A 22,844-nucleotide genomic window follows, 5' to 3' on the forward strand; every position below is an offset into this window, starting at 1 on the left:
GACTCACGGAGGAAGCATGCAAAGGACAGATTTGGATACAGTGACTCAGTACATCATATACAATGTTAAATTGTGTCCCTTAATAAAAACCAAAAAAAAGGCATGCTCTCTTCAAATAGCCATCCTTGCGGGACAACCCTTGCGGGTCCTCTGTTGAAAATGATATCCAAAGTATCTGCCCTCTCTCCTGGATAAACATCTCCTTCCTGCTGTTTATAGCTTCCTTCTTTCCTTCCCTCCCTCTCTCCCTTCCTTCCTTGTTTTCTTTTTTTTTTTTTTTCTCTTCCTCTTCTTTTCTCTCCCTCTTTCTCTGTCTCTTTCTTCTTCTTCTTTGTTTTTGGATTGAATGTGGGATTGGGAGGCTGAAGAGGGCTGAAGCGAGGAAGTGAATCAGAAGGTTTCACTGCTCCGGTGATGGATAAGGAAGCTGGGATGGGATCTGGGGAGGCCGCAGGCAGGAAGAGGCAGGCTGGGAAAATTATTTCTACCCTAAGGTTCTTCTGTGAGCCATTGCTGGAGAGAGAAGGCATGAGATTTATAGCCAAGTCCCAGATTCGGGGACAGCTACCAGGTTTTGAGGGTCACAGAGTAAACAACCTTAACGATTAATGGTGTGTGTTACATTGACTAGGATTTCACTGGGAAAACTGTGATTGGATTGCTGGATATCTATGGGTTTGAAGTCTTTGACAAGAATGGGTGAGTTCATTGTTACCCACTGGTTCTTTGTGTTTCTTTAAGGTCTGAGTCTGGTTTATGGCATCTCTGATGTTATTGGAATTCATTTTCCTATTTCTAGAAATTCTCCAGATTTGCATAGCCCCTACCTAATAGACTTTTCTAGAACCGGAATAACTATAAAAAATGCAAATGTCTTTTAGCTTGACTCTTCTGATCTATTTAGTAAATTATTTGTTTAATAAGGGCTTTGGTTTTTCTGTATGGAAAAGCATCCTTAAAAATAAGTAAAAGCAATTTTTTAAAACTTGGTCTACTCACGTAGCTTTAGTTACTTAAATCTTTTGCACCTCTAGTTTTGAACAGTTCTGTATAAATTACTGCAATGAGAAACTCCAGCAACTATTAATTGAGAGAACCCTAAAAGCGGAACAGGCAGAATATGAAATGGAAGGTATAGAGGTAAATGTTTCGATGTTTTCTCCTCATTTGATTTCTTAACCTAGCAAAAGACATTTACTTGAGAAATATTATTTCATTGGAGATTTTTCCGGATTAGTACTAAGGATTATTTTTCACTCCTTCTCTGCTTATTTCGTGGGAAGTTATTTTGATATTCAGCAAGTATTCTTTTTGAAATGTTAGAGATAAAAATCAGATTTGGGAAAAACAGTTGGAAAATCACTTTAAAAGAATTATATTTGATGTTTATCTTAATCCTTCTTGGAGAATTTTTTTCCTCTTTGTCATTTTAGTGGGAGCCAATTCAGTATTTCAACAACAAGATCATCTGTGACTTGGTAGAAGAGAGGCACAAGGGAATCATTTCCATTCTGGTGAGAAAATTAACATTGACTTGGGGCCCATTCAATGGTATTTACAATACCCGGAAGATCTTTTCCCCGGGCTTACAAAGGGTTAAGAGTGAAATCCACTGGATTATTGAAGGATGCAAGTTGAACTTTTTTGCTGAATGTTTGCTGCAGGCTTTAGGCCGAGCGTCCCCCTCTTGTTCAGATTCACAGACCTAAATTATAGCCCATCAGGAGATCACAAGGAAAGACCTTTTCTCATGAAAGCATGCGTGTCTCTCTTCGATAGACATGGCAGGATGAGCCAGGGAACTGGGGACCTGGTTTAGGCACTTGGGGGAGGGGCTGCTTTCATGCTTAGTGCTGAGCAGGGAGCCAGAAGACTTAAAGGAAGGCTTTATAGAGAATATCCGTGGATCCTGAGTTGAGGCTCTGTGAGGTGGGCCTGTGACCTTGTTTTGAACTATTGTGACTTCTGAGAACATCAGGGTCCTCGAATCCACGATGGTTCCACTTCAAACATCAACGTCTCTAACAAATTCTGAAGGCCAGTGAGAAATGACTTCCCTGCCTTCCTTGCCTTCCATTCAGGATCATCTGTAGTACGGTTTGCCTCCCTGTTAATGAGAATTACTGGTCCCCTTCCTCCTCCTGCCTCCCCGACAGCTAACTGCTGTGTGAACCCACGATTCTGAAGCACAGCAGGGACATTGATGGGTGGTGACTGTAGTCGCCAGGAACATGGGCACCATCTCGACTCAAATCCCAGCCCTACTGCGTATTAGCTGTGTAAGCTTAGGTAGGTGTCTTAACCTCTCTGAGCTCCAATTTCATCATCTTTCATTGGGTCCAGTGATAACAGCACTTACCTCAGAGAGGAGCTGTAAGGACAAATTAAGTGAAATAATACATGCAGAGGGCTTAGAACTATACCTGGTGCGTGGCAAGCATTCAGAATCTATCCGTTCAACAAATACCTATTGAATGCTTACTTTGTGCCAGGATTCTGCCTTGTGCTTTGAGACATGGCAGTGGACAAAACAGGTCAAAACAGCTGCACTCAGAGGCTTTAAATTCTCACATGGAGAGACTAACAACAAACAGGTGAATGGGCAAAATGCACAGATTGTGCAGTGGAGAGAAGAGCAGGAAAGATTAGATGTGCTGGGGAGGGAGGTTCAATTTTAGGTAAGATGGTCTAGGAAGGATTCTCTGAGAAGGTGACATTTGAGCAAAGACCTGAAGGTGGGGACAAGCTGCGTGGACGTCCAGGAAGCACAGACTGACGTAAGCTAGTACATGTACGTTCAACGTGCCTACAGATTGCTAGACTAGTATTTTAAAATACCTTAGTAATAAGTACTTGTTTCTATTTGGTTTGCCATAGATGGAATCAGAAAGCATAGAAATGTTGCTTTGTAAGGATTGTTTCTCCAACATGAACCCAGCTTTTTTGTTGTTTTAATAAAAGCTACAGGGTTGATTCATTTTTTTTAAGATGGTCAGTTAAATGTTATCACTGTTGAGGACCCAAAACAGGAAATAGACATAGCTTGTGAAATAGGAAAGGCTAGACTCAACTAGTTTTACAGCTCGCTTTCCCTGAGGGCTTTGCTCCTAGTCAAAGAGGGTATGTTCTTGGCCAGCTGGTTACGAGTGGTAAAGAGACAATGAAGTTGAGTGTTTCAGCTGGTTATGAAAGCTGCGAAGTGTCTCTGGGAAGACTTTGGACACAGGCGTCAGACAGGTGGGAGAGTTGACTTCTCATGGAAATTTCCAGTCTCTCTGGTTCCAAGCTTCCCTGATCAGATTTGAGAAGCTGAGCACGCGTGATGGATTACCCTTCCTCCCCGAGAAATGTTCACCCAAACTTGTGTGAGATGATATATTTCAATCCACTACATTTTGCCCCAGCTGCTGGAAGCATTTAAACTTGGAATTGATGGAGGGTGGTGCCATGAACAGAGACTTCTGTTTCTGTTTTGTAGGATGAAGAATGTATTCGTCCTGGTCCTGCTACAGACTTGAGTTTCCTGGAGAGATTGGAAGAGAAAGTGGGCAAGCACGCACACTTCCAAACGTAGGTGTCTCCTTGCGAGGCTGCTGCATGGGGGAAGGTCATGTAGAGTTGACCTTCGAACAACACGAGTTTTAGCGGCGTGGGGCCACTTATACATGGGGTTTTTTTTTTCCTCAATAGTAAATACTTACAGTATTATGTGATCCCATCCCCTGTTGGTTGAATCCATGGATATGGAAGGCCAGCTATGAGTTATACACAAATTTTTGACTGCGTGGAAGTCGGTGCCCCTAAACCCCATGTTGTTCAAGGGTCAACTGTATCTCCGTTATCTTGGATATATGGACAGTGCTCTCCAAGAGTACAGATACTTCTTCATTCCTAGAAATATGATGGTACGCCAACTGCACAACTTTTGTTGGTAGGGGTCAAGCTCATGTGAATTCCAAGTAGAATTTTTTTTTTTTAAGATTTTGTGTCTTTATTCATCATCATTTCATTTTGGACATGTCCACATGCATGAAATGTCTCTTCTTAATTCAGGTATAAAATTCATGCGGTGGTGTATGTAGATCTGAATTGTACAACCAGATGAATTATGGTATTTGTGTGTACCCACATCACCATCCCACAGATGAAGACATAGAGCATTTACAGCACCCCAGAAAATCAACTAGAAATTTAACATAGTCTTTGAGACAAGGAGGAGAGAATTTGAGGGCATGTGCTCTGGAGTCGTAGGGAGCTGGTTATGAATCCCAGTTCAGCCACTTATTAGACACGTGACTTCGGGCAAGCAATACTCCTGAGTTTGAGTTTCCCCTTCTACAAGATGGGATAATTAATGTACCTACCATATAGCATTGTAAATGACTACATAAATCACCTAGTGTAATTTCTGGCCATAGCAAAGATTCAGTAAATTGTAGTGACTATTAGACTATTGCAGTGACTTATAGACTATTGAAAGGATAATAAATAAGTGGAACTGGATAAGTATATGAATCAAGAATGGGAAAATAAGTTGTAAGATCTTCACAAATGGGATAATATGTGGCCATGAGAATGAACAATCTGTAATACATGTAATGATGTAGGTAAATCACAAAAGCATGTAATCAAGAGAAATCAGACACAAAAGAGTACATACTATATGGTTCCATTCCTATGAAATATCAAACCAGGTAAAAACAACGTCTTCTGTTAGCTGTCAGGCTGTACCTGGAGAGGGCTCAAGGTTGGGGGTTCTCAGTGACTAGTAATGTTCTGTCTCTTGATCTGATGCGAGTCACACAGAAGAATTCAGTTTGCAAAAACTCATTGAGCTGTGCACTTGGGATACGTGGGTACATAATATATATGTATATACATTTCAAAAAATTTATAAAAGATTATGAATCACCAGGATCTGAAAAACAATGTTTCATCAGTATCTTAGTCTCTCAGCATCGTAAAAATGTAAAGTAGTAAAACTGACTTTTAGGCATCACCTAGAAAAATGGAAGTTATTTCATTGTACAAATAAATGTGTTTCTGTGACTCATGTATTTTTTTTTCCATTCCTCGGTGCTTATGAGAAGGAAGGATCTAATTTTAGAGAGACCTTGGTCTGTAGCCAGAAGAAATCGGAGGCGAGGTTTCCTGGGAGCTGCCCTTTGCGGTTAGCTTTCAGTGCCGGCCTCCAGCTGATTGTCACAATCCTAAACAACTCTTTTGCTTTATATGTTGGTGCATTTTGTGGCAGTGATGTAGAAAGTTTCAGTTCGTGTCTATTTCTGTCTTGCTGCAGCCGGAAGCTGGCAGGTCCAAAGGGCAGAAAGAGGATTGGCTGGATGGAGTTCCGGCTCTTCCACTATGCGGGAGAGGTCACATACTGCACCAAGGGTGAGTGTCTGTGGGGCACAGGTTACAGGTCACAGCCATGCAGGTGCCCCCGAGTCCACTGAAAAAATGCCGCACATCTGTCTCAAATGTTCCCTAGCCCCGCGTGCAAACACGCCATCTTAAAAGTATTTTTAAAGTTTTTACTTTTATATATGACCACTTTATTGTGACAATTCACATAGCATCTATTTCACCCGTTTAAAGTGTACAGTTCAACAGTTTTTAGTATATTCACTCTGCAATTGTGCAGTTATCGCCACATTCTGTTTTAGAACATTTCCCCATCACCCCAAGAAGAGCCCTTTACTCATTAGCCGTCCCTCCCCATTTTCCCCCAGCCCCTCTCCCCCAGCCCTAGGCAACAAACCAGTCTACTTTCTGTCTCTGTAGATTTGCCTATTCTGGACATTTCATAGAAATGGAATCACACAACATGTGGACTTCTGTGTCTGGCTTCTTTCACTTATATAATGTATAATGTTTTCAGGGTTCATCCACGTTGTCATTCCTGTTTAATTGCCAAATAATATTCCATTGCATGGTTACACCACATTTTGTTTATCCCTTCATCAGTTGATGGGCATTTGGGTGGTTTCCTCTTTTGCGCTATTATAAATAATGCTGCTGTGAACATTTTTTTCAAAGAATTTTTCAAACACTTTCTTTTGTCACTTCTGCTTTAGGTTCTAGATAATTTTTACTTCTAAATAAGTTTATTTTGCTAAAAAATCTTTAAAAAGTAAAATACTGTGTATTGGGTTTTTTCCCTTAAGTACAGAGTGGTATAAAAAACTTTTTAAATAGGACAAATCTCTCTATGTATATAACTTATTGATTTTTGTGTAAAGAATAAAGTAATACACATGCAAGGCTAGAAATTTCTGACAGTACAGAAAAGTACAAAAGGAAAACTAAAAACCCCTTTTATTCTTAGTCTCTCCCTGAGGTAAATACAAGAACCAACTGGAAAATACAAATGTCTTATGCATATACTTACACACGTGGGGACGTGCACGTGTGTACACACACACACATCTAAATAGCACAGATTGTTATTTTGTGTCATCTCTTTTGCATTTTTCATTTAATGGATATTGGCAATCATTTGGGCTCCAACTAATATTCATTGAGCTCTCACTATGGGCCGGGCACTGTCCCTAATGCTTTACCTCTGTTGCTTGTTTAGACCTTACAGAACCACCCTGTGAGGTGGGCAGCCTTATTAGCCCCCTTTTAATCTATGAGGCACTGTACTCAGAGAAGTTAAATAACTTGACCAAGGTCACACACCCAGGCCTCTTGCCTCCAGACCTGCATTTGCTCTCCATAGCAACAAACAGACTCCTCTGCATTTCTTCTGAAAAGCTACAGGTACTCTCTGTGGGGCTGTGTCCTGTCATCTGTTTGATGGCGTCTGGTTGTTTCCAGCTTTGTCTCTTATAAACGCTGGTGTGTTTGACACTTTTGTCTATTCCACTTAGCCAATTTGTGCACATTATATACCTAGGATAAATTCCCAGGAGTGGCATTGCTAAGTTAAAGATTCTATCAAAAGAACTGAAAGCAGGAACACGAACAGATATTTGTACACCCACGTACATAGGGGCATTATTCACAATAGCCTAAAGGTGGAAGCAACTCAAGTGTCCATCGATGGATGAACGGATAAACAAAATGTGTTCTATCCTTTCAATGGAACATTATTCAGGCTTAAAAAGGTAAGACATTCTGACACCTGCTACAACATGGATGCACCTTGAAAACATTATGCTAAGTGAAAGAAGCCAAACACGAAAGGACAAATCCATTCCTCTTACGTGAGGTACGTAGTCAAATTCATAAAGACAGAAAGTAGAGTAGGGGTTATCAGGGGCTTCAGGGAGGAGGAACGGGGAGTTAGTGTTGAACCAGTACAAATTTTCAGTTGGGGAAAAAGAAGAGTGTTCTGGAGATGGATGGATGGTTGCACAACGATATGAATTCGCTTAATGCCGCTGAACTGTACACCTAAAGATAGTTTAAGTGGTAAATTTTATGTTATGTATGTTTTACCCCAATAAAAATGTTAGTTTTGATAAGTCCAAATTGTCATCTAAAAAGGTTGTATCGTAGACATTGCCAATGCAGCTTTTTTTTTTTTTTCCTGATGCATGTCATCTTTAGCTGGTTTTGACTTTATAATGCCATCTAGTTACTAATTTAATTACTAACTGGCTAGGTTTTAAGTGAGCATTGATAAGCCAAGTTTTAAAATTGGAAATAACGCGTCTTCCTTTGATGCCATTGGGTACCACTGGTCCAAGTGCTTGTGCTTGTTTTTTGTCAGTGGTGGGGGTGATTTTCTCATTCATCTACGTAGTCTCACCTGGCTGCCCTTGGAACTCAGCTCCCTTCCATTGTTTCAATGTCATTCATTGTATGTGTAGTTCTTTACTAGGGCACGTGTACAATACTCGGTGTAAAGACTCCACGTTCATGTGATAGCTCATCAGGGTTTAGCGTGTAGCATGTGAGCTATAGGTCAGTTCTGAGGACTTGGTTCTTGACCAAGGATGGAGTTATCCCCCAGGGACATCTAGCAGTGTCCAGAGATCTGGCATCTAGTGCGTAGAGGCCAGGGCTGCTGCTAAACATCCACAATACACAGGACAGCCCCCCAAACAAAGAATGATCCAGCCCCAAATGTCAGTATTGCCAAGGCTGAGAAACTCTAATCCTAAAAGATTATTTTTAGAATTTCCCTTTACACTCAGTTGGGACGGAATTGTATTTTTACTCAAAAACATTGATTCAGGGATTTCTTATTCAATGTTTTACAGGATTCTTGGAAAAAAACAATGATCTCCTCTACAGACATCTGAAAGAAGTAAGTCTGAAACTTAAGTATATGTGTTTCTGATGGTTATGAGATATCACCTGTGATACTGACTTTGGGATAGATTTGGCTTTCTGGATTTTTCTCTTCCATGCATTAAATTAGAACTCCAGCATGTCATGGCCGGAACAGACATTTAAGATCATCTGTATGAACACTTGACTCAGCAAACCCATTCATATGTGTGTGGTGTCCCTCCTGTGTGCCAGGCATGGTGCTAGCTCTGGGGTCTCAGTGGTGAACAAGGCAGTCCTCGTTCTCAAGGAGGCTTATCATCGTGGGGTGGGGGCAGGGTGGGGAGGGAGGGAGGAGTGGCTGAGAATAAATACATACACAATTAAGTTATCCATCTGTGAGAAGTGCTATGAAGAAAATACGGAACTATGATTGAGAGGGACATTTTAAATTCAGTTTAAGTGGTCTGAGAAAACACCCTCGTTGAGATGACTTTGAACTGAAACCTGAATGAGAAGGATCTTGGCCTTGGAAAGATCAGGGGCTACTCCAGGTAGAGGGAACAGCATGTGCAAAGGCCCTGAGGCCCAGGTGAGCTCAGCATGTGTTCAGTGAGGGGGGCATTGAGAGCTCAGCAGGATGAGGTCCCCAGGGAGGAGTAGAGATCTTGTCTTGGAGCAGTGGGAATACACTGGGGTGACACAATCCGAGGATGAAGAAACTGAGACCCAGAGAGATCATGACTTGTTCAAGATCATATCTCAAGGTGGGGCAGGAACCAGGTTATGCCCCTGGGGCTACCAATGAAATTCCATCTCTTTTCATATGCCTCACTGATCAGAGAAACCTTGAGTTTTTTTAAGCCTTTATTTTGTATTAAAATAGTTAACTGTTTTTTTAAAATTGGATCGTATTTAATGAGCTTGGTTTACAAAAAGCTTAAATAAACCTAGAGAGACATTTTCAGAGAGAACATGCAAACGGTTCATCTCAGGAGTGTTTTCTGCCCTTCCCTATTTTTCTCTACCACTTTAGGACCACTTGTCCCAACCTCTGGGATTCAGGATGGATAAGCGATTCCTAACTTTGGATGTCTGTTCCAGGTGGTGCTCTCTGGGTCTGAGTCTCAGCCTGACCCTGTCCCAGCTGGGGGGGGGGGGGTCTCATGGCAGATTTCCCCATCAGTGAAGTGGGTCTGTTGATGCCTTCCTCTTGGAGTGGAAGGTTCTGTTGGACAAATGGGAGACAGTGTTCCCCTTGTGGCTTTCCCCTCTGTGGGCATTGCCCATCCCCTTCACAAACCCATCCATGAAGGGTGCTTCCCACAGGAAGAATCTCTAAATCTCCCACTTTTTCCACCAGGGCTGAAGTTCCTTGTACTTTCTGAGATGGGTGCTTTCTAATTTTTAAAATTTCCTACCTGCAAATTACTCTCTCATGCCACTGTGAGTTTAAAATTGGGGTGAGTTTAAAAAAATTCTTTTCTAAATTTTAACTCTGGCAAAATACACATGCATAATATGAAACTTACTATGTCAATCATTTTTAAGTGCACAGTTCAGTTGTGTTAAGTACATTCCCATTGTTGTGCAATCCACCTCCAGAACTCTTTTCATCTTGCAAAACTGGAACTCTGTACCCATTAACCACTAACTCCCTTATTCCTCCTCCCCTCCAGCCCTTGGCAACCACTTTTCTACCTTGTATATGAGTTTGGCTACTCTAGGTACTTATATAAGTGAAATTACACAGTATTTGTCTTTTGTGTCTGGCTTGTTTCACTTAGCATCACGTTGTCAAGCTTCATCCATGTTGTTGCATGTGTCAGAATTTCCTTCCTTTTTAAGGCTGAATCATCCTCCATCGTATGGCTATAAGGAAAAATATTTTTTGTGTGTGTCCAATTAAAATTTTTGAAAAGATATGCACAGAAGGAAAGATCAGACATACCAAAGCTGATGTCCTTGGACCCATGTCAACAAGTCCGTCTCCTGAGAGCCAGCTGTTCTAACCAGTTTATTGTGTATCCTCCCAGGGATGGTACAGACCACGACGTGTGTGTGTGTGTGTGTGTGTGTGTGTGTGTGTCCCTTTTTCTTTTCTCTTCATACACACTATGCATGTGGTCCTGCATCTTGCTATTTTTTCACTTAACACCGTATCTTGGAGATCATTCTTAAAGAGCTGGTTTGTTCTGTAGCAGCCTAGCTGGACTGGAAATAATTATTGCTTCATCATGTCCAAGGAAAAATAATCAGATGGCCTCACCAAGTAGACAGAGCACTGGATATAGTACAGATCTTCCTCAACTTACGTGGGTTACATCCTGATAAACCCATCATATATTGAAAATATCGTAAGTTGAAAATGCATTGACTACACCTAACTACTGAACATCGTAGCTTAGCCTAGCCCATCTTAAAGGTGCTCAGAATGGTTACGTTAGCCTACAGTTGGGCCACATCACCTAATACAAAGCCTATTCTATAATAAATTATTGAATATCTCATGTTATTGATTGAATACTGTACTGAAAGTGAAAAACAGAATGGTTTTGAGTATATTGGTGATCGCGTGGCTGACTGGGAGCCGTGGCTTGCTGGGCTGCCCAGCACCATGAGAGTGTTGTAAGCCCAGGAAAAGTTAAAAAAACAAAATTAAAAGTATGGTTTCTATTGAATGTTCATCACTTTCACCCCACTGTAAAGTCAAACCATCGTAAGTCGGGGACAGTCGGTATTTGAACATTTTCTTCTACATACGATTGTGTTTTTTTTTTTAATTAATTAATTTTTTGGGGCTGCATTGCGTCTTCGTTGTGGTGCACGGGCTTCTCATTACGGTGGCTTCCCTTGTTGCAGAGCACGGGCTCTAAGCGCGCAGGCTTCAGTAGTTGTGGCACGTGGGGTCAGTAGTTGTGGCGCACGGGCTCTAGAGCGCAGGCTCAGTAGTTGTGGTGCACGGGCTTAGTTGCTTCGCGGCATGTGGGATCTTCCTGGACCAGGGCTCGAACCCGTGTCCCCTGCATTGGCAAGTGGATTCTTAATCATTGTACCACCAGGGAAGTCCCTATGATTGTGTTTTGTGTGTGTGTGTGTGTGTGTGGTACGCGGGCCTCTCCCGTTGCGGAGCACAGCCTCCGGACGCGCGGGCTCAGCGGCCATGGCTCATGGGCCCAGCCACTCCGCGGCATGTGGGATCTTCCCAGACCGGGGCATGAACCCGTGTCCCCTGCGTCAGCAGGCGGACTCTCAACCACTGAGCCACCAGGGAAGCCCCTATGATTGTGTTTTTTCCCCTCTTCTTCTTCAAGTGCTCCCAAGGCAGATGGCTCTGGTCCACTGTGCACACTTGTGTGAACTTTCCTGAAGACCCCTTCATGAGTTCTGAAGCAGCAAATGTGGTACTCATTTCTCTTTACCTACAGGTGCTGTGCAGGTCCAAAAACAGAATCCTGAAGGAATGCTTCCGGGTGGCCGAGTTAGAAAACCGGAGAAGGCCACCAACAGTGAGTGGCAGGGGGAAATGCCTGTGCAAAATTGGAAAGGTAGCAAAAATCACCCAGAGGGTGCAAGTACTTCAGTTACCTATGCTTTTTAAGCTGTCCTCTCCTTTGTTTGGAAGTATCACTCTCTAAATGTTCTACTAAATGTATATTTTCCAAGGTTAGAACCCGTGTGTTCATTTGCAGACATTCATTGAGCACCTACTGTGTGTCAGGCACTGTGCTGGGCACAGGGGTATCTACCAATAACAGAACAGACGGTGTTCCTGCCCTCGTGGGGTTTACAATCTAGTGGGAGATGCTATAGGAAGATACAGTAAGTCCCCTACGCACAAACCTTCAAGTTGCGAACTTGCAAAGATGCAGACGTGCGTGCCAGCAACGTCAGGCATGAGTGAAATTGCAGCTTGCCCTCCATCTCCCATTGCTGACGGTCCTTCAGCTCTACCGTCTCCCACCTCCTCTCCCTCCTCCAGTCAGGAACTCTTCTTGCCTGTTCCCTCCATGCCAGCCCCTGGATGCCAGCTGTTGTGCTGTCCTGCCGTACTTTTCAAGGTGCTGTCCTGTGAGATTAAAAACGTTTTCTTATTTTTTGTGTTTGTTTTTAATTCACTATTGTGTGAAAAGTATTATAAACCTGTTACAGTACGGTACTACATAGCCGATTGTGTTAGTTCGGTACTTAGGCTAACTTTGTTGGACTTATGAACAAATTGGACTTAATGTGCTCTCAGAACGGAATTTGTTCATATGTAGGGGACTTACTGTATCATCAAATAAAGAAAGAAATTCCAGTAGTGCGAGTGTCATAGAGGAAGCTTGGTAACAAGGAAACAGGAAGGTGGTGGAGGGTGACTGGCTCAGCGGCAATGCTGGCTCCTACGAGGTGCTCACTTTGTATTCGCCAAGTGAGGGAAGCATCCTGGAAAGATGCTTGTCCAGCCTCCACTTGACCAGACTGAGCTTGGGCTTCTCAGGCCAGGACATTCAAAGCCTTCTCTTAATGGACAAAACGGTTTGTGACAGGTAACAAGCAAAACAGTCTGTCGAGTGTTTGGGTCTAAAGGGCCAGTCCTGTGATTTAACCAGTCTTCTCTGTATACATGGGGAGCAACAGTGTCTGTTTAGCTCATTCTCTCTCTCCCTGCAGGTGGGGACTCAGTTTAAAAACAGTCTGAGCAGCCTTCTGGAAATTCTCATCTCTAAGGAACCTTCGTACATCCGTTGCATCAAGCCCAACGAGAGTAAAGAACCCAGTGAGTTGTGAATTGTTCAGAACACTGAGCTCAGGGAAATGAGGCTGGGTGGAAAACCAAGACGACAGTGGGGAAAGTCCTAAAAACCACCACAGGCTTGCTGCTTGTTCTCTGTATTAAATAATAGAAGGCAAATGAATAAGGAGGAGGGTTCCTTTCATGGTCCTGTGTGAGCTTTGCTCAGAGCGTGGCCAGTTTCAGGACTAACACAGCTGAGCCAGGCAGACCTCAGACGTGAGGGGAAGCAACACTGCTTCTCTCCAGCCAGTGAAGAATCTTCCAAAATGGTCTATGACTTGGGTGTTTTCTAAGCTTGTGCCGTGGTCTCATAACAAAGCTGTACAGTCAAAGGCTTATAGAATCCAGGCAGGAAGAGCGAATGAGTGAAGCAGACCAACTGTAATGCAATAGGGAATGGAGGGGACTGTGGCCAGCTGGAGAGGGCACACCCCTGTCTAAAGGGGCAGTCCTCCTTCCTTAGGGCCATTTGTTGCCATGTGGGGCTCTAGGCCCAGAATGGCTAGATCTCATGGATTTTCAAGAGAAACCAGAAATTCAGACTTTCCTGTAAAATTCCCCCATTAAGAGAAACACAATTAGGACCTAACAAAACATGCCTCGTGGCCAGATCCAGCCCACATATCGTCAGCTTGCAGCCTCTGGTCTGCCTCGGTTGAAACAGAGCCACAGGGTCCTTCACCGTCACTCTTCCTTCTGTGTTTCCAAAGGCAAGTTCGATGTCTTCCTCATAAGGCATCAGATCAAGTACCTGGGGCTGATGGAGCACCTGCGGGTGAGACGGGCCGGCTTTGCGTACCGACGGAAATACGAGCATTTCTTGCAAAGGTAAAGTTTGTCTTGTTGATCTGAAGCCAGTGAAGTGTGTGGCGATGAATAAAAGGCCATCCCCGAGGGAACTCCATTTGCTTCTTAACTGCTGTAGCGGTGACAGTGATGAACACTGACATTTCAGAGAATAGGAAGCTGACTTAGTTTGCCACCTTCCCTTCATTTCGCTAAGCCCCTAAGTTCTTGGAATCTAGGAAGTACGAGACGCGATGCACAGACTTGCCCCCAGGGGGCAGACGTGGGACATGCACCCTTGGGGGCTGTACTTGGCTGGGGAAGACCCTTCCCCTGGCGACCATGGGTGCTGGTTTTAGCGCGGTCTGGGAGCAATGCCCTTGGCCGTGTGGGCTGTCCAGAGACACAGGTGTAGTGGTGATAACATGGGCGTTGGAGCCACAGATTCTTGGGTGGGAATCCCCATTCTTTCTCTTCCAACTGAGACCTAATTCCTCATGTGTAACACGGGGATTAAATTGCTCTCGAGGAGTTTGGAAGGCTTTAATCATACATCCACCACCACTATCACTGTGGCCCAAATTGCCTGTGCATGCGGTTGGGCTGCATGTCGTTCGTGCTACCAGGAAAACAACACATTTACACTCGCAAGAGAAGCATAATAAAATGGTTCTTTTTGTGGGTCAGCATGGTTGAATATCAGTAATTTCATATTTTAACTTAATATTAGACTTCTTATTTTTAAAAATTTTTTAAGTTGAAGTATAGTTGATTGACGATGTTGTGCCAGTCTCTGCTGTATAGAAAAGTGACTCAGCTATACACATATACACATTCCTTTTTTAATATTCTTTTTCACTATGGTTTATCCCAGGAGATCCCTGTGCTCTACGGTAGAACCTTGTTGTTTATCCACTCTAAATGTCATCGTTTGCATCTATTAACCCTAAACTCCCAGTCCATCCCTTTCCCTCCTCTTCTTGCCCTTGGCAACCACAAGTCTGATGTCTATGTCTGTGAGTCTATTTCTGTTTTTGTTTTTGTGGTATGCGGGCCCCTCACTGTTGTGGCCTCTCCCGCCGCGGAGCACAGGCTCCGGACGCGCAGGCTCAGCGGCCATGGCTCACGGGCCCAGCCGCTCTGCGGCATGTGGGATCTTCCCGGACCGGGGCACGAACCCGTGTCCCCTGCGTCGGCAGGCAGACTCTCAACCACTGCGCCACCAGGGAAGCCCGGCACGATGTTTTTAATGTTCATCTACGTTATAGCATATGTCAGCACTTCATTCCTTTTTATGGATGAATGATACTCAATTGTGTGGACAGACATTTTATTTATCCATTCCTCTGTTGATGGGCATTTGGGTTGTTTCCATTATTTGGCTATTCTGAATAATGCTGCTGGGAACACTCAAGTCCAAGTTTTAGTGTGATCGTATGCTTTCATTTCTTTGGGCACGTACCTAGGAGTAGATTACTGGGTCAGATGGTAACTCAGTGTTTATTTGAGGATCTGCCAGTCTTTTTGCCAGGGTTTGTGTGTGTGTGTGTGTGTGTGTGTATGTGTGTGTGTGGTGGGTTAGGGTTAGGTGGGGGGAACCTCCTTGACATACCAGTTTTGTTCATCAGCGACTTGTCATTCACCCTTATCTCATCCATTTTTCTGAATCTGAAGTCTAGTGAAGATGGAAGCAGCAGCCACTGCCCACCCCGGCCCCAAACACACAGGCATCTGCCGTTCCAGTCTTGCTGCGTTTTTTCCTACGTTGCTGCTGTGGGGCTTGTTTATTCTTTCTATAAATACTAGTGAGCCCCTGCTTTGTACCAGCACTGTCCAAGGTGCCGGGTAACAGCAGTGAACAAGACAGACCCCACCCCTGCCCATATGGAGTGCACTTTCTACTGGCGATAACAAGGAGATATAGGAGGTCAGGTGGGGCGTACATTCATTGAAGGAAAATGAATCTGCGTTGGGGAAAGAGTGGTCCAGGAGGGCCTCTCCAAGTAAGGAAGCGAGCCATGAGGATATTTGGAGGCAGCTGTCTGGGCAGGAGAGCCTGGAGGTGGGAACTGGGCAGCTTGAGGACCAGCTAGGAGGCTGGCATTGTTGCAGGACAGTGGCCCAGGGGAAGGCAGGAGAGGCCCATGGGAGTGGGCTGGAGATGTCCGAATGTGTGCACCCTCCCTGGCACTGCTTCCCTTGATCAGGGAGCGACTGCATCTCAGAGTTAAGAAGGACAGAAGTTATGAGTCCCTCTACCCTGCAGGCATTTAAAGCATCTCCCCATGTCCTCTGTGTCTGTCTAGCCCACGTTTAGACAGCTTGGATGGTGTGTGCTAGTGATGGGGCTGACCAGACAGGAGGGAACAGGGCCTGGCGTTGCTCTGCGTTCCCTGGGGTTGGCATGTGTCTGTACCTTTGTGTGTGGCAGTAACGGAGGGAAGTAATCAGGGAAGAACATGTGACACTCAATGCCTGTCTTAGTTCAGGCTGCTATGACAAAGTACCATAAACTGGGTGCCTTATAAACAACAGAAGTTTATTTCTCACAGTTCTGGAGGCTAGAAATCCAAGATCAGGGAGCCAAGCACAGTCAGGTTCTGGTGAGAGCTCTCTTCTGGATTGTACCCTGCTCTCTTCTCATCACATCCTTACATGGTGGAAAGAGGGCAAGGGAGCTCTCTGGGGTATCTTTTATAAGGGAACAAATCCCAAGGATGAGGGATCCACCCTCCTGACCTAATCACCTCCCAAAGGCCCCATCTCCTAATACCATCATATTGGGGGTTAGGATTCTTCAACATATGAACTTGGGGGTGGGAGGGCACAAACATTCAGTTCATTGCAATGTCCTTAATGGATTTTCTCATAAAGTATAATTCCAGGAAAATAAACATGTTCTTAACGGTTTGACATTTGTTTTAAAGTAACACAAACCATATAATGATATTAAGGGAAGGAAGCGTAACAGGAATGCCGTAGCTAACATGTTTTGAAGTCTCAGACTGTGCCAAATACTTTCCATGGGGTATCTCATTTCAACCTTGTGACGACCCCACAAGGAAGGTCCTGTCATTCATTGTTTGTGCTGCAAAGTGAGGAGGTGAAGCGACTTGTCCAGCTCCTGAGCTGGGCTCCAGCCCAAGCAGTGCGGTTCTAGTCCAGTGGCTCCAGTTGTATCACTTCTAGCCTCAGTCCACAGGCACTTCTGAATCCTGCATTCACTTTCTTCATCATATTACAGACATCATTGTTATCTTTATCGCGACCACATATTAGAAGGGAGTTGCATTTTATACTGAAATCAGGTTCTTAAGTCAGCCTTGGGTCCAAAATTACCCTTGAAAAATCCCTCGTCCCGTATCAAGCATGATACCTTTTCTTCCCGTGCTGGACCATACTTGTTTATACATTCCTTTGTCTGTTGATGGACATTTGGGTTGTTTCCACCTTTCGTCAATTATAAATAATGATGCTCCGAATATTCACCTATAAGCTTTTGTGTGGACACGTTTTCATGTCTCTTGCGTATACACCTAGGAGCAGAATTGAGTTTCTTGGGTAGAGTGTCTGATGAGGTCATTGTTCTATGAAGACAGGCCAAACCTCCCACCCTGTTGAAACAGTCCTTCTTTATTGCTGAGTATATATCGTTGAATTCTAGGAAGTGGGTGTGATGAGTCTACTCTATTACTCTGAGTGGTTGGCGTGCCCAGAGGAGTGAAGCTGACCTCTAGGGGAGCTAGTTAGTGTAAGGTCTGCGGCTTCCGAAACATGCCTCTCCCCTCCCTAGGTACAAGTCCTTGTGCCCAGACACCTGGCCGCACTGGCACGGGCCTCCAGCAGAGGGCGTAGAGCGGCTGATCAAGTACATTGGCTACGAACCCGAGGAGTACAAGTTAGGGAGGTGAGTGTCCCAGAAATCGCTGTCAAAATGTTTTCCTAATCGATCTGTATCCATCTTGAGCCTGGAGATCTATTCTTCAGGAGTTTACGTAGATTTATAAGCAGATACTTGCATTCACTCAATTTAAATGCATCTCTGTAAAGGAAAAACTCTCCTGTGTGTCTCTACTCTCAACGCTTCCCTCACACTCAAAACACTCCATCACACTTCTAACACCAGCTGGGTGTCCTACAATTAAACTCACTTCTGACAGTCTACCTGGAGATGGTGTCAGATCCCGTGGGTTAAGGGCTTAGTCTCCCAAGACTGTCCATCCTCCCTTCAGAGACCAATCACAAGTCCAGTTTGTCACCTGTGTTTCTGACCAATCAGCTATAAATTGGAGGTCCCCGTGACCCCCTCCTTGGGTCTGATTAATTTTTCTAGAGTAGCTCAAAGAATCAGGAAAATACTTTACTTCCTGGATTACCAGTTTATTACAAAAGGATATAACTCGGGAACAGCCAAATAGAAGAGATACACAGGGCAAGGTGTGTGGGAGGGGATGTGGACGTCCCATGCTCTCTCCGGGTGCACCCAGAAGATCTCCAAATCATGCCTTTTGGGGGTTTTATAGCGGCACAGGCATGATTGATAAATTCATTGGCCAGTGGTCATTCATTCAACCTCACGCCCAGGAGTGGGGCTGAAAGTTCCAACCCTCTAATCTCAAGGTTGGTTTCCCTGGCAACCAGTTCCCATCCTTAGGTTATCTAGGGGCTTTCCAAACATCAGCTGTTAGCATAAACTCAGGTGTGGTGCGGTTGAAAGGGGTTTGTTATAAATAATAAAAGACACCAGGAGAAAGGGGGTGGGGAGGGATAAATTGGGAATTTGGGATTAGCAGATACGAACTACTATAAATATAAAATAAACAACATGGTCCTACCGTATAGCACAGGGAACTATATTCCATATCCTGTAATAAACCATAATGGAAAAGAATTTTTAAAAAGACACCCATTTCCCCTTTATCACTTTGAAGCTATTTCAGGAACAAAAACCAAAAGATCATAGCAAAAGATGCCCCATTGCTCTAATCACTTAGGGAATTACAAGGGCTTGGGGAGCTGTGACACTGGAACGGGACAGAGACCGAATACATATTTCTTATTATAAAGCACCGTATCACAAGCGCTAAGTGGTTAGAAAGGCTACATAGCTGCCTATTGGAGGAGATTGAGTATAAAGGAGCCCTGGGTTCTAAACCTGCGCGGGAGACTGGGATGAGCTTCTTTTTGGGCAAAATGAGGAGAGTGTCAGCGCGAATTCCCTAATCTCTCTGTGCCTACATTCTTTCATTGTTCAGAATGTATGCATGACTTCTCGGAGGGGATATTCGGACTTCTGCGACGAGAAAGCTCCTCTAGCATCTCCCAGAAAGTGGTGTTCCAGAACTCTAGGTATCATTACTGTAGAGCTGTCGTCCGTGAGCAGGACTTTTTGTACACATTGAAAGCGTCAAGGCAGGACTCAGTGGGGTGAACCAGGATAATTTTCATCTGTTCTCTTAGACGTTTTGGTCAGCGCTCATTTGTTTGCAAAGAACAGGGCCCACGCATGAAGAGGATCTACTCCCAGGCCGCAGAGATTCCAGCGTCAGGGATTGCTGCCTTTGAATCTGTCAGTGGGCTTTCCCTGCCAACTTGTACATGGCCCTCTATGACCACCCTGGCCCCGTTCCATCCTTTATTCTTCTATTCTGGGCCCTGCTCCAAGGAGCGGTTACTTTTCCAAGCCAGATTTCTGAGGAATAGGGCTTAGCGGTATAAAACCTCTGCTGGGTTCACGTGGCACGATGCACTGCTGTCCCCCAGTGGCTGGCCTGGGAAGTTTCCCTCAAAGCGTGGGTTGCCAGGGAGCTTGAGAGGGCAGGCAATAGGAGCTCAATATTTATAATTTACCTTTGCTGGCTGATGGGATCTTCTCCTAAACTTAGACCCATATCCTCTGTCATCACTTTTTAAAGCCCAGGGAAGTCACTTTGGGTTAGGAAGGTGAATTAACTTCCTAGGGCTGCATAATGAATTACCTACAGACTGGTTGGCTTTAAGCAACAGAAATTTATTTTCTCACATTTCTGGAGGCCGGAAGGCCAAAATCCAGGTGTTGGCAGGGCCTTGCGCCCTCCGACGTCTCTCTGGGAGGATCCTTCCTTGCTGCTTCCAGTGGCTCCTGACATCCCTTGGCTTGTGGCTGCGTCACTCCAATCTCGGCCTCTGTCTTCACACGGCCTTCTCCCCTGCGTCTGTGCGTCTTTCCCTCTCTCTTATAAGAACACTCTCATTGGACTTAGTGTGATTTTATCTCAATCTTTACCTTGATGACATCTGCAAAGACCGTATTTCCAAATAAGAATCACATTCTGAGGATCTAAGTGGATGTGACTTTGGGGGTGGGGGGAGGACGCTATTGAATCCACTACAGATGGTGACGACCAGTTAATAATTAAAACATTTTTTTCATTTCTAGGTCCAAAATATTCATTCGCTTCCCCAGAACTCTGTTTGCTACTGAAGATGCCTTTGAATTTAGTAAACATCAATTAGGTATGTTTTTTTTTTTTTTTCTGCCCTGATTTTAATAGAATGTGATATGAACAAGCTTAGCTTGGGAAACATCTTAAACATGAATGTTTGATATGTTAGAAGCACTGGCTTTGGAAACCCAGAACAAGGCAACAGGATTATAAGATACAGGTGAATTTATGCCTTAACCCAGAACAAGGCAACAGGATTATAAGACACAGGTGAATTTATCCCTTATGTTTGGAGGGCTGTCATGGATGCACCTGGAAACTTAAACACTGTAGTTCTGCCTCATTTTTAGTTTGGATCCAACTTTGTCGTGCCACACCAGGACCTAAACCCATGGAGTCCATCCCCCTTAAATGAAGGTTTTTTTTAAACTTCATTTGTATGTGTCTGATGTCGGAAGGTGTAGCTGCAAAGCCCAGAGCCAGGGTGTGTGTTGTGAATGGTAAATAAGAAAACTTACACGGGAGGAAAATGCAAAAACTCACAAATCAATACTACCAGGGGGTAGGGGCTTCGCCTCTGAGATCTCACCTGGCCTGCTGAGACCAGCTCTGCTTGAGTCATCTCAGTGCTTGCTGTATTCATGATCTCATCGTATCCTCGGAACAAACCTGTGGACGAGTGGTATTATCTCCACTTTACATGTGGGGAGGTTGAGGCCCAAGAGCAACAGAGCAGGGGTTTGAGTGTGTGTCTGTCTGGCTTCAGGGCCTGGGCTCGTAACCACTGTGCTTGGTGGTCTGTTTTTGACCCCTCCGGCAGCGGGCACTGATCACCCAGATCAGGTTCATGGGCAGGTGCTGAATGCGGGGGCCTGGGTTAACATTTCTACCCAGCTCCCAGGGGATGTGATGCTGCTGGTGTGCGGGACCCTCGAGGAGCCTGGTCTGTGGGGGGACCCCAGTCACTGGGTGGAGGGGGCACACTGTGAATGGAGAAGCCACACGGCACGTGTATGGTTCCACAGCCCTGGGTTCACACTCCTGCTTCATAGCCGCGTGGTTGCCTCGCACCTGGTAAGGGTCTTCACCGGCTGGGTCTGTGATCCCCTTTGTGAAATGTGCTGATGCCTGCCTGCCTTGCAGGGTTGGGTGGGAGGATGAAATACAATGCCTAGAACCAGGGGCCAGCAAGCCCTCCAGTTGGTGGTTCTGTTCCTTAGCTGGGGGAAGGCAAGAGGAAGAAAGGGAGCCCCAGTTACTGGCCAGCTCTGGCACTCAGGCTGAATGTAACCCGCCCACTCTCGTTTCTATCCCGTCATATCCCGTGGCTTCCTGTCACCTCTACCCTGCGCGTCCCTAGGGCCACTGCCGACACCTCCTCCGAAGGTCACACCTACCAAGCTGCACAACTGAAAGCCATTTCACCAAAAGTTTTGTTTTCTTTTAAGTTGCGAGAATCCAAGCCATGTACAAAGGCTGCCTGGAAAGGAGAGCATACGTGAGAAAAAGACAAGCAGGTAAGAACTGAACAGGACCTCTCAGGTTTGCCGTGGACCACAGTTTCCTTCTCATCCACGTGGCACCTAGACGCACAGGCTCCTTTGAGCATCCTTTTCGCCTGCCTGGCCTTGAAACCTTTCTGTCAGGCATTCCCGGGGTCCAGTTCTGGGGCCTCATTTTTACTCAACAATGCAGCCTATACTTGTTCCACAGACATGTTTTATCTGATCCACAACATATGCATGTTTTTTTTTTTAATTTATGAGTTGGGTCTTCACTGCAGTGCGCGGGCTTCTCATTGCGGTGGCTTCTCTTGTTGCAGAGCACAGGCTCTAGGCATGCGGGCTTCAGTAGTTGTGGCACGTGGGCTCTAGAGCACAGGCTCAGTAGTTGTGGCGCACGGGCTTAGTTGCTCTGTGGCATGTGGGATCTTCCCGGACCAGGGCTCGAACCCATGTCCCTTCCACTGGCAGGCGGATTTTTAACCACTGTGCCACCAGGGAAGTCCATGCATGTTTAAAGAATAATTTTTTATTAATAAAAAGTAATGATTTTATTATTATTTTTATTAACTAACACCATGAGTGCACTTGGAGCCCCTGCACTTTGTCCCTCCTCAATCACTTCTCCGCACCCCCCCCCCCCGCAACACACACACTACTCTTCTGAACTTTCCCTTATTTCCTTGTTTTTCTTTATAATTTTATCATCTATGGATGCGTCACTAAATAATATACTTGTAGGCTGGAATGTTTTGAACTCCATAAAATTATGCTGTTTGTATTTTTCTTCTGCGACATTTCTGTTGCAAAAACTTTACGTACAGACACAGGTGGCCAGCCCGAGGGCCGCGGTTTGCTGACCCCCGTGTGCTATATGAGCGTACCGCAATTTAGCTGTTCCGTTGATGGACATTTGGGTTGTTTCCAGTTGTTTGTTTTTGTAACAATGTGGCCATGAGGAATAAAAGAAAAGCATTTTGAATATCTGAATTAACTGGAAAAACAATCTGAAAAGCATTTAAAAATTGGGACACAAGCCAGAAATCTAATTTTTGTGTGTCCCAGTTTATGTATCCCCATTTTTTTTTTTTTTTTTTTTTTTTATGCGTTACGCGGGCCTCTCACTGT

At 44.7% G+C, this 22,844-nt stretch overlaps 1 protein-coding gene across 1 annotated transcript in view; it reads left to right on the forward strand.

Annotated features, from left to right (window-relative positions):
* Positions 1-22,844, forward strand: part of MYO1H (myosin IH) — a 43,123-nt gene that overhangs the window by 13,516 nt on the left and 6,763 nt on the right. Inside the window, exons 10-21 of the mRNA XM_065889516.1 lie at positions 632-699; positions 1,035-1,140; positions 1,434-1,514; positions 3,479-3,570; positions 5,300-5,394; positions 8,214-8,260; positions 11,652-11,732; positions 12,880-12,985; positions 13,714-13,831; positions 17,583-17,696; positions 20,208-20,284; positions 21,663-21,731. Of these exons, the coding sequence (XP_065745588.1) occupies positions 632-699; positions 1,035-1,140; positions 1,434-1,514; positions 3,479-3,570; positions 5,300-5,394; positions 8,214-8,260; positions 11,652-11,732; positions 12,880-12,985; positions 13,714-13,831; positions 17,583-17,696; positions 20,208-20,284; positions 21,663-21,731 (1,054 nt within the window). The remainder of the gene's footprint in view (positions 1-631; positions 700-1,034; positions 1,141-1,433; positions 1,515-3,478; positions 3,571-5,299; positions 5,395-8,213; positions 8,261-11,651; positions 11,733-12,879; positions 12,986-13,713; positions 13,832-17,582; positions 17,697-20,207; positions 20,285-21,662; positions 21,732-22,844) is intronic.

The sequence above is a fragment of the Phocoena phocoena genome, chromosome 13 (assembly GCF_963924675.1).
Source record: "Phocoena phocoena chromosome 13, mPhoPho1.1, whole genome shotgun sequence".
NCBI lineage: Eukaryota > Metazoa > Chordata > Mammalia > Artiodactyla > Phocoenidae > Phocoena > Phocoena phocoena.